General features: G+C 41.1%; 1 protein-coding gene across 3 annotated transcripts in view; it reads left to right on the forward strand.

Moving 5' to 3' along the window:
- The first annotated feature begins 1,175 nt into the window (after positions 1–1,175).
- LOC115158975 (transmembrane protein 150A) overlaps positions 1,176–12,647 on the forward strand; it is a 37,991-nt gene continuing 26,519 nt past the window's right edge. Inside the window, exons 1-4 of one of the 3 annotated variants that reach the window (XM_029708408.1) lie at positions 1,176–1,521; positions 1,995–2,142; positions 2,255–2,483; positions 6,870–6,917. In XM_029708408.1, the coding sequence (XP_029564268.1) occupies positions 2,419–2,483; positions 6,870–6,917 (113 nt within the window). In that variant the 5' untranslated portion in view covers positions 1,176–1,521; positions 1,995–2,142; positions 2,255–2,418. Of the gene's footprint in view, positions 1,522–1,559; positions 2,143–2,254; positions 2,484–6,448; positions 6,595–6,869; positions 6,918–12,647 lie in introns of those variants that run through there. The other 2 variants (XM_029708403.1, XM_029708409.1) reach the window with 2 other exon arrangements.

The following is a 12,647-nucleotide window of genomic DNA, read 5'->3' on the forward strand; positions in this document are numbered from 1 at the left end:
TGCACAGAGTCAGAGTGACCTACTGTATTGTAGGCCTATAGCTGCACAGAGTCAGAGTGACATACTGTATTGTAGGCCTATAGCTGCACAGAGTCAGAGTGACCTACTGTATTGTAGGCCTATAGCTGCACAGAGTCAGAGTGACATACTGTATTGTAGGCCTATAGCTGCACAGAGTCAGAGTGACCTACTGTATTGTAGGCCTATAGCTGCACAGAGTCAGAGTGACATACTGTATTGTAGGCCTATAGCTGCACAGAGTCAGTGACCTACTGTATTGTAGGCCTATAGCTGCACAGAGTCAGAGTGACCTACTGTATTGTAGGCCTATAGCTGCACAGAGTCAGAGTGACCTACTGTATTGTAGGCCTACACTCTATTTCAACATTCATCATGTATTTATTGAATTAATGAAGTTCATTTTAATAATCATTTAGGCCTACATTACCAAGCAGTGCACAAAAAAAGTATTAAATCAAAATGAATGAATATTAATTTAATTGGCATTGCGGCGCACGCTCCTTTGACTTCCTGTCTGTGGCAGCACTGCGCATACACCCTTTTTGTGGGTCTCCTTAGATAACGAAAGACAGGTGTCAACCACAGACAGGTGTGCGCGCGAAGTGAGAATGCAACATTGGTATCCCAATAAAAATGTATGTAATTATTTTATTTAAAAAAAATATACTCTACTGAACAAAAATTTAAACACAACATGTAGAGTGGTCCCATGTTTCACGAGCTGAAATAAAAGATCCCAGAAATGTTACATACGCACAAAAAATGTATTTCTCTCCAATTTTGTGCACAAATTTGTTTACATCCCTGTTAGTGAGCATTTCTCCTTTGCCAAGATAATCCATCCACCTGACAGGTGTGGCATATCAAGAAAGTGATTAAACAGCATGATCATTGCACAGGTGCACCTTGTGCTGGGGACAATAAAAGGCCACTCTAAAATGTAAAATGTACAAAACGGTCTGTAAGATGTCTAACCTTCTTCAGACTCTTCAGTCATCTCTCTTTCGTGACTAGACTACTCTGAATTGTGTGTTATGTCTTCTGTTTTTTCATTTCTTCAAAAAGTTGACGTTTTTAAAAGCAGCGCTGGGCCCACGCGGCCACATTCAGCCAAGCGTGTTAGTTAACCACAGTGCACGTGAGTTACCGCCGCTGCCGCGTGAGCCCCCGCAGTCCCACTGTATTTTATTTACCCGAGAAACACCACTGCACCAAACTCATTCAAGAAAAATGAATAGAAAAGAAAACAACATAAACCGCTATTCTCGGGTGGCAGGTTTGTTGTAGTGCTCTGCGGACTAAGTAAATGCCTTGAATGCAGTTGTGACAACGATTTTCAGAACCAGAGGTGGATCCAAGAACTTCACCTCATCTCGCAACAGCAACGAGTCATCTGTAGATGTGCTTATAAACAATGCCACTTATCAGTGACTTATGAAGATCATGTACAGAGTTTTTAATGACGAACAGACATTTCGCATCTTTACGACAAGCAAGTAGGTAGGGTACCACTCTCTGACGTCCGAGAATGATGACTGTCTCACACACACCACACGCACGTATACTCTTGTTTATTTATCTTATCACACTTCTTTGATAAGTTTGAATAACTGCATCTGTTTGAACAATGGCATATGTGGAGATTGCATGGGAGAGAGACACTTTATTGTAGTGATGCAGTATTGTAGCGAGGTAGTATTTGGAAAAACAAGCAGAGTACAGCACATTTAGAAATAGAGAAGAAAATAAAAAATATGTCGCAGATCACTGATAGGCTACTGGGATATATTGTCTTGTCATTTTATTCTTCTTTTTTTACAAAAAGCTCTCCTTGGTGGGAGGAGTTAGGTGCAACAGCTGGCTCTCTTTACATACTTTTTCGCAGCGGAGACAAACATCTCCCGAAGCAAAAAAAAAAAAGGCGGACGAATGAACAGCAGCAATAAATCTGATCTCGCCTCTCTTTAACACAGGAATTGTATATGATTTGCTTCAAAACACGTTAAGCAAACGACCAGAGAAGAAATCTACGCTTCTGGAAAATGTTCTGGAACATAACTTTTTCCTGGATTTGGGAAAACTAGCTACAGATCTTGAACGATTTCCTAGAAAGGTGCAAAGGTATGATGGAAACTCCGTCTGCCCTTGCTCTCCTACTGTACGCTACCTTTATCCATACTTCTATGTTATTACGTTATAATGCAATAACCATAATACACGTGTTTCATTACAGATTCTTAATCAGCCCTGATGTTTGCTATGGAAGGCATGCCTGTTATGGACTGCCTGAAGGACTTCAATCACTGAAGTTGAAGAGGGAGAGAGAAGTGGATTTATCCCTTTTTTTCCTCTGGAGGCACAGGTACCTAGTGGACCACAGAGACCAAAGTGATCAACATGTCTATTTGGGTGATCATACCCATCAGCCTACCTGTCTTCACCATCACTGGAATATGGGTTGTGTAAGTATAGCCTAACTAAGAAGTACAAGGAAAAGTGTTCTGTTTTTTTTCCCTTCGGATCTACTGTGTATTCTCGAGGAACCCCAGTCAGGGTAGGGTATGCTGTCCCACGGTCTTCTAAAATGTGCATAACCGCAGATTGTACCAAATTGTCACTTTGATACAGTTACAATTCTATAAGACTGAAACCTTACTGATCTTCGGTCAAGTTGTCTGTAAAGACAAAGAAAAAACATGTAACTACACGTGAGACTGTTTGAAAGACTGTGTTGAAAAAGTATGAACTTCATTGAGTTCAAGAAGCCTTAAGTTAAATTAAGTTAAGTTGAGCTTAAAAATAAGGTGATGGAAAGCCAACATTTCTCTCTTTGGCCATGGATTACTTGCTGACTGATATGCATCAAACATCTAAATTCAAGCAAATCCTGTTGGGCCTCTCCATCCCTCTATTCAGCTAGTGTCTTAATTGCACTCCTGCCACAAAAGTGTTAATTACCCTTTACATTGAAACAACTGGCAATAAAGGCAGCCTGTATGGATGAAATGAGCTAGAAGAGCTGTTATTATGGGTTGATGTACCCTTTGGCATCTGTCCGTGGGTTGGATTGAGGTGGTCAGATGGTATCAGGTTCCTTTGGCTGTAATTTTAGAGATGGTTATTGCGAAATATTCATTGTGGATTTAGCAGGCCTCTTGAGAATCTATTCCCCTGTATATTACAAATGCAGTTTGTGAGAAAAGGCAATGGAAAAGCCAACAGACGGCCAAAAAAGAGTGAGAGGAACAGTTGAGTTGGAGATTGAGTGGAAGAGGAAGTAAGTAAAGGGGTAATAAGTTAAAGAAAGGGAGGTAAATAAATAAAAAGGTTGTGTACCGTCCCACGTGTTAGCACCAGCTGTGTGTGACTGGTGTTCAGACGGAGGGGATGCCTGGGCTTGCTGTGATCACTGCTACAGTGGAATGCACTGCCAGAGGGCCAGAGCAGTAGAGACCCATACCTCTTATTTAACCTTTATTTTACCAGGTTAATCTCATTGAGACTAGAAATCTCTTTTACAAGAGAGACCTCCTGAACATAATATTAGTTCCAGGGTAGTCTCAGAACAGTCATGAGTCAAGCACACAAATGCCAGATGGGCTGGTCCATTTTTAGCCCAGTGGGCCTGTGTAACTTGGATTTTTTTGTGTTCAAAATGATCATTGTTTGGCTAATAATGGGGGCCTCCAGGAAAAAAATTGCCAGTGTGGGAAACTCGACCAAAAAAATGGGCCAGTGTGTTAGAAATGTCAGGGCTGATTTCTGGTCCCAGTCCACTCCTGAAGCACCCTCTGGTAGAGAGACTAACCTAGTTCTTAACTAGAATCTCTTTCTTGAACGTTCTCTTTTAATTGTTCTGTACAGTAGTAACCCCAAATCTCACTTTATCTATCGCATTATTGAGCAGAGCTGAAAGGCTTGATGTTACACAATAGTTTTGTATCACAAAGATAGTAGAACTCTACCTGTAAGATACTTCACCAGACCCGCTCTTCAACTAAACTGGAACTGATCCACTGCAGGACTGAGCTTTTCCTCTGCAGTGGCATTCCAGCTATGGTTGTCCTGCTAAACATTTGACGATGAACATGTATTTATGTTTGTATTGCCGTTTTTTTATTGAAATGTAAGTTGAACTCACAATTCAGCACGTTGCTGCCATTTTTACAATGTTCTGTTCAAAAAACAGCAAAAAAAAATCATTCTCTCTCAGAAGAGATTTGTGCTGTGTAGCCTCACACACAGGAGTTGTCACACCTTAGTTGTCTACTCAGAGAGCTTCTGAGATAGATAGGATATATTATGTGTGTCTGCTACCTTATCTTGCAAAGCCACCATGCTTGGGAAAATAATGTGTTTGGACATCTCCTCTCACCTGCCTGTCTTTCTTAAGATAAGAACTTGTTAGCCTCGAAAAGGGCTGAGTGACTTGTTACACTTGATGGAACCCCCCCCCCCCCAAAACATACAGACACATAAATCTACACCGCAGGCCATAGATACAATAGTTTTGAACAAAGCAATATTAAATCTTTACAGAATGTCCTTGTTATTTTTCCCAGGGACCCAGTGGAGTATCAAGTTATACTTGTGAGGTGTGTGGCTTGGCCAGCACTCTCTAGTGCTCCTTGAAATGAAAGAGTGTTTTTGTTGAGGTCATTAAACTCTGGGAATTTCACAGAAGCGCTAGATAACACAACTCTCTAGCTAACTGTTGACTTCAAGTCATTGCAAATGAGAGAGAGAGACTCTGCAGTAAGGCCAAGGTCCACAGGCACACTAAATAGAATGGACATTGCAACCCAGCCAAGTCAAGAATGCCACTTCTCAGATCTAGGATCAGATAACCCAAGCCCAAATCCTAACTGTAAGCATTGGAGGACAAATAATATCTGACCCTGTACCAGCAGTTAGGTGCAACTTCTATCAACTCAGAATTGGGAACTGTGTGTTGCACACTCTTAGAAAAAAAGGTTCCGGTTATTCGGCTGTCACCATTAGATAACCCTTTTTGGTTCCAGGTAGGAACGTTTTTTGGTTTCAGACTGAGTCCTTTTGTGTTCCATGGAGAACCCTCCGTGGAAAGGGTTCTTCATGGAACCCAAAAGGGTTATTCTACCTGGAACCAAAAGGGTTCTTTCTACCTTGAACTTTTTAGTTTCCAGATACTGTAGGACCTTTTTTTTCTAAAAGTACAGCATAAAGGCTTCCTTGTATTCCAAAGGGTGCAGAGAGATCTCAGGTATGCAGGCTGCAATGAGTTTCCATGAGAGATGAGGCACACACCTTTTTTCATACGCACTTTAGGTTGGTTACTGTTTTTGACCACCCTCAACTCTCTCTCTCTCTCTCTCTCTCTCTCTCTCTCTCTCTCTGTCCAGTGTGACAAGACATAGTACCTTCTACTGGACTGTACCTTATGGAACCCCTGTATCGTGGGCGCTCGATTTTTCTTCACACCCATTTTCAAAAGCTTCCCTGTCTCTCCTGTCTGAGACTGCGATAGTAACCCTGCTTGGCAACCCCTGGCCAGGCTGTTTCCAGACCTGCTGTTTCATAGACACTTAACGCCTGCCTGCCTGTGGGTTTATGGGTCTACTTCTGCCTTACGTAACCCAGAGACATACACTATAGTATGTTTAGCTTGGGCACAGCATGAGTCCTTTGTCAAAAAGGGTTGTGTATTTACTGTAGGAGAGATGTCTTCAGAGAAGGTCTTATAAAGATTTAATCTGAGTAACTAAGTTAAGCACAACAGAAGTATGCTATTCAATTTGATGTGATGTGTGATCATTAGGGTCCCAAGTTTTCCTAACCAATTATATAGGGAGTTATTACTGGTTAGGCCACATGGTCGCAGCCAATGAGTTGCATTCATTTTAGGTGTATTGAAGATAGTGCCCCCTCAGGTCTGTCAGGATTTCTGTCAGGATTTCTGCTTTTCCCCCAGAAGGTCAAACCCCCCTATATTTGTTTACTCACCTAAGCGAAGGGGGATCGATAGGCATGACCTAAGCGTTGCCACATTATCATCCCCCGCAATCAATAGATATTGAATAGAGGTTCTCAAACCGTATGGGGAAACTTTAAACGTCTCTTCATGTTGTTGTGTCAGCATGTTTTTTGGGGTGATCCTCTATGTGATCTTATCAGAACCCAGTGCCCCATCAATGTCAGTCTATTATGCAACTCTGTTTTGTCTCCATTATGATATCTAGTGAGTGTGCACGAGAACACTGCGTGATCTGATCCTGATAGGTAGTGGTTGAAACCCAATGTTCTCTCTTTAGTAGCCTATTTTCAACCGTCAGATAAGAGACTGCTGCCCAGAGGGCTGAACTCTCTGGAGTCGTGGTCATGTTGTGTTTTGAGCCGGTTAGCGGTTGACAGATAACCTTCAGAGAAAGAGGAATGCATAGTGCAGACCCAGTTTGCTACAGTCAAAGGATGTCCACATGACGTGTACAATTAGACCACTGGCCATGGAGGTGGCTGTGCACTAATTCATGCGGACATCTTTTGACTGCAGCAAACTGGGTCTGGTAACTTGAAACTATGACCCTTGTTAATATGGTAAGTGACAAAGGCATCGGAACCACCAACTGATGAGTCAGCAGAACCGTTGTGTGGTTCATAGCGTTGGGATGTAGCTATTGCATGAAACAAAGATTAACATCTAGTTATGTATTTAGGGTAGTGCAATACACTCCTAGAATTTTTCCCAGCTAGTGGGAAGTCAGGCTGCGACTGTTTGCTATTTTACTCGTTCTGAGCACTCTAACTTGTATCTTGTCGTTCTACTGACTATGTAACACTTTGATAAAAACGTGTCTCTATTTTATTTTCAGATATGCCATGGCCCTCTACAACCAGCATGTCTGCCCCGTGGATAACTGGTACTGTACTTTATATTCAACTTTCTAATGTTAATGTTGACTCACCCATAATCAGTGTCATTATCTATAGCAGAAAGGGGAAAGGGGGATACCTAGTCAGTTGAATGCATTCAACTGAAATGTATGAACTCACCACATGTCATTATCCATAACAAAGAGAACTAATACTCTTTCAGTTGATGTCATTCTTTGGGGATCAGAGATAGAGAAGGATACCAGTGGACACACCACGTCATTTCAGCATGGATAATTGGGTAATATTTGGTTGAGACGTTGATCAATGAGATTAAAACCTGTTCACCCACACAAAGAAAATAGTCTGTGGAATTTCCATCCAATGTGTTATCACCATCCAATGTGTTATCGCTTTCAACCATCTAAAAGCACAACCAAATGTTAATAAATAAATAAAAATTAGATTTTTGGTTGTCACCCAAATGTCTATTCAACCATTTAAAAGCACAGCAAAGTTCAAATGGGAATACATTGTCAGATATTTTGTTTATTTGGTTGAATTGGAGACGTGAATCCAACATATAATTTGTGAAAACGTTAATAGGCTATTTATTGTATTTCAAAAGTGATATTGAATTGTGTTTGGTTGTCAACGCAACCAAATATCAACATTTGAAGGAGATGTATCTTCTGCTTGGATAGTTTCATCTGCCACTGACTTAGTCTGGCTTTAATTCCAGTTTGTCTAAAAATGTATAATTAATATGCTGGATTCACGTCTCTATTTCAACCAAACATCTAAGTTAAAGAATAGGACTATATCAAACTTTTAAATGCACTTTCAATCAAGTTTGATTTGATTTAGTCCGATTCTTTAACTTTTATTATTTTTGGTTGAGATGGAGATGTGAATCTAACATATAAATTATTAATTTGTAGACAAACTGGAATTAAAACCAGACTCAGTGGCACAGATGGAATTATCCAAGCAGAAGATCCTGCTTCAAATGTTGATATTTGGTTGCGTTGACAACCAAAAATAATTAAATATCCCTAAATATCATTACATTTGAAATCAACTAGAGCTTTAAACTCTAGGCCTACGTATTGTCTATTTCCTGGGTTGAATTGAAACAATAGTTATTGATGACTTTGTAAATGCTATATAGGCATAAATAGCATAATATATGATATGAGTGATAAAGTATGGTCACATTTAATTTGTTCTGTTAAACCTACCCTTTGAAATCAACAGTGAATCTATTTACTTTTTAAGTGGAGACCTCTCAACAATCATTCTCACAATAGCACAATGTTAATAGTAAGTGACAAATATCATACAGTAGCTAAGCAGGGCTGGGCTTGGTTTAAACCTGGGATGGGAGACCATAAGGTTGCTGTAGATAGATCAATTCTCCAGTAGGTGGTGCCTATTTGTATTTTTTCTGATATCGGATATGACGTTGAAGATCAGACCTTGTTTTAGGTTTGTCAATGTTGAAATTTGGTTACCATTATGACATAGTCCTGTGGTTGAAATGTCACCCTCAAAACACTCACATAACAACAGTTGATTACTTTTTTCAAATTCAATGTATTTTCCACATAGATTCCACGTCGCAATACGTTGACAATTTACGTTGAAACAACGTTGATTCAATCAGTTTGTGCCTAGTGGGATAACAGTTGCCCAAACATTAACTGTTGTGTAGTCACTGATTTGGTTTGTTATTGAAAATTGATTTATTTGTAAAGGTGATAACCCCAGAAAAGGTATTGTTGTTATCCTCGTAGGCTTGTTGGGTATGATGTTCAAATCAAAAATCAAATGTATTTATATAGCCCTTCTTACATCAGCTGATATCTCAAAGTGCTGTACAGAAACCCAGCCTAAAACCCCAAACAGCAAGCAATGCAGGTGTAGAAGCACGGTGGCTAGGAAAAACTCCCTAGAAAGGCCAAAACCTAGGAAGAAACCTAGAAAGGAACCAGGCTATGAGGGGTGGCCAGTCCTCTTCTGGCTGTGCCGGGTGGAGATTATAACCGAACAGGGCCAAGATGTTCAAATGTTCATAAATGACCAGCATGGTCAAATAATAATAATCACAGTAGTTGTCGAGGGTGCAACAAGTCAGCACCTCAAGAGTAAATGTCAGTTGGCTTTTCATAGCTGATCATTGAGAGTATCTCTACCGCTCCTGCTGTCTCTAGAGAGTTGAAAACAGCAGGTCTGGGACAGGTAGCACATCCGGTGAACAGGTCAGGGTTCCATAGCCGCAGGCAGAACAGTTGAAACTGGAGCAGCAGCACGGCCAGGTGGACTGGGGACAGCAAGGAGTCATCATGCCAGGTAGTCCTGAGGCAAGGTCCTAGGGCTCAGGTCCTCCGAGAGAGAGAGAGAAAGAAAGAAAGAAAGAAAGAAAGAAAGAAAGAGAGAGAGAATTAGAGAGAGCATACTTAAATTCACACAGGACACCGGATAAGACAGGAGAAATACTACAGATATAACAGACTGACCCTAGCCCCCCGACACATAAACTACTGCAGCATAAATACTGGAGGCTGAGACAGGAGGGGTCAGGAGACCCTGTGGCCCCATCTGATGATACCCCCGGACAGGGCCGAACAGGCAGGATATAACCCCACCCACTTTGCCAAGGCACAGCCCCCACCCAACTTACCATCCTGAGACAAGGCCGAGTATAGCCCACAAAGATCTCCGCCACGGCACAACCCAAGGGGGGGCGCCAACCCAGACAGGAAGACCATGTCAGTGACTCAACCCACTCAAGTGACGCACCCCTCCTAGGGACGGCATGGAAGAGCACCAATAAGCCAGTGACTCAGCCCCTGTAATAGGGTTAGAGGCAGAGAATCCCAGTGGAGAGAGGGGAACTGGCCAGGCAGAGACAGCAAGGGTGGTTCGTTGCTCCAGAGCCTTTCCGTTCACCTTCACACTCCTGGGCCAGACTACACTCAATCATAGGACCTACTGAAGAGATGAGTCTTCAGTAAAGACTTGAAGGTTGAGACCGAGTCTGCGTCTCTCACGTGGGTAGGGAGACCATTCCATAAAAATGTAGCTCTATAGGAGAAAGCCCTGCCTCCAGCTGTTTGCTTAGAAATTCTAGGGACAATTAGGAGGCCTGCGTCTTGTGACCGTAGCGTACGTGTAGGTATGTACGGCAGGACCAAATCGGAAAGATAGTAGTACGGCATAGTTTGTATCTACGTGGATAAACATCACACTAGGTACATGGTGTGTTTAGCAGGTCCTAAACACACCATGAATCAAATCAAAATCCATTTGTATTTGTCACATGCGCCGAATACAACGGGTGTAGACTTTACCATGAAATGCTAGCGTACGACCCCTTCCCAACGACGCAGAGTTAAAAATGAATAATTAAATAAAACAAAAAATAGTAATATTAGAGGAATAAAATACACAAGAATGGCGTTATATACAGGAAGTACATTTTTTTTTACATTTGACATTTTAGTTATTTAGCAGACGCTCTTATCCAGAGCGACTTACAGTAGTGAGTGCATACATTTCATGCATTTCTTTTTTTTGTATTTTTGTGCAGGTGGACGAGATATTTGAGGTAGATACAGTTGTCGGAAGTTTACATATACCTTAGACAAATACATTTTAACTCAGTTTTTCACAATTCCTGACATTTAATCCTAGTAAAAATTCCCTGTTTTAGGTTTTAGGTCAGTTAGGATCACCACTTTATTTTAAGAATGTGAAATGTCAGAATAATAGTAGAGAGAATGATTTATTTCAGCTTTGATTTCTTTCATCACATTCCCAGGGGGTCAGAAGTTTACATACACTCAATTAGTATTTGGTAGCATTGCCTTTAAATTGTTTAACTTCAGTCAAACGTTTCGGGTAGCCTTCCACAAGCTTCCCACAATAAGTTGGGTGAATTTTGTCCCATTGCTCCTGACAGAGCTGGTGTAACTGAGTCAGGTTTGTAGGTCTTCTTGCTCGCACACGCTTTTTCAGTTCTGCCCACAAATTTTCTATGGGATTGGGGTCAGGGCTTTGTGATGGCCACTCCAATATCTTGACTTTGTTGTCCTTAAGCCATTTTGCCACAACTTTGAAAGTATGCTTGGGGTCATTGTCCATTTGGAAGACCCATTTGCGACCAAGCTTTAACTTCCTGACTGATGTCTTGAGATGTTGCTTCAATATATCCACATAATTTTCCTCCCTCATGATGCCATCTATTTTGTGAAGTGCACCAGTCCCTCCTGCAGCAAAGCACCCTCACAACAATGTGATGCCACCCCTGTGCTTCACGGTTGGGATGGTGTTCTTCGGCTTGCAAGCATCCCCCTTTTTCCTCCAAACATAACGATGGTCATTATGGCCAAACAGTTATATTTTTGTTTCATCAGACCAGAGGACATTTCTCCAAAAAGTACGATCTTTGTCCCCATGTGCAGTTGCAAACCGTAGTCTGGCTTTTTTATGGCGGTTTTGGAGCAGTGGCTTCTTCCTTGCTGAGCTGCCTTTCAGGTTATGTCGATATAGGACTCGTTTTACTGTGGATATAGATACTTTTGTACCTGTTTCCTCCAGCATCTTTACAAGGTCCTTTGCTGTTGTTCTGGGATTGATTTGCACTTTTCGCACCAAAGTACGTTCATCTCTTGGAGACAGAATGCATCTCCTTCCTGAGCGGTATGACAGCTGAGTGGTCCCATGGTGTTTATACTTGCGTACTATTATTTGTACAGATGAACGTGGTACCTTCAGACATTTTCAAATTGCACCCAAGGATTAACCAGACTTGTGGAGGTCTACAATGTTTTTTCTGAGGTCTTGGCTGATTTCTTTTGATTTTCCCATGACGTCAAGCAAAGAGGCAATGAGTTTGAAGGTAGGCCTTGAAATACATTCACAGGTACACCTCCTATTGACTCAAATTATGTCAATTAGCCTATCAGACGCTTCTAAAGCCATGACATCATTTTCTGGAATTTTCCAAGCTGTTTAAAGGCACAGTCAACTTAGTGTATGTAAACTTCTGACCCACTTGCATTTTGATACAGTGAAATATAAGTGAAATAATCTGTCTGTAAACAATTGTTGGAAAAATTACATGTGTCATGCATGTAGTAGATGTCCAAACTGACTTGGCAAAACTATAGTTTGTTGATAAGACATTTGTGGAGTGGTTGAAAAACGAGTTTTAAGGACTCCAACATAAGTGTATGTAAACTTCCGACTTCAATTGTGCATGAAGGCAGTGTAAAGTTACTTGGCATCTAGATAGATGATAATAGGAGTAAAATAAAAAAACAGAGTAGGAGCAGCATATGATGGGTGTAAAAGTGTATGGGTGCGTGGGTGTGTAGGTCTGTTTGTGTTTTGTCGGTATGCGTGTGTTTTATGTGTGCATATGTAGTGAATGTGTGTGGGTTTGTGTGGGAGTGTCAGTGTAGTGTGTGTGAGTGAGTGTGTATATAGTGTGTATATAATATTGTGAGTGTGCATAGAGTCAGTGCAAGATAAGGTCAGTGCAGATAGTCTGGTTAACCATTTACAGTGAGGGAAAAAGTATTTGATCGCCTGCTGATTTTGTACATTTGCCCACGGACAAAGAAATGATCAGTCTATAATTTTAATGGTAGGTTTATTTGAACAGTGAGAGACAGAATAACATAAAAAAATACAGAAAAATCCACAAAAATGTTCTAAAATGATTTGCATTTTAATGAGGGAAATAAGTATTTGACCCCTCTGCAAAACAT

This window comes from Salmo trutta, chromosome 2 (assembly GCF_901001165.1).
Source record: "Salmo trutta chromosome 2, fSalTru1.1, whole genome shotgun sequence".
Classification (NCBI taxonomy): domain Eukaryota; kingdom Metazoa; phylum Chordata; class Actinopteri; order Salmoniformes; family Salmonidae; genus Salmo; species Salmo trutta.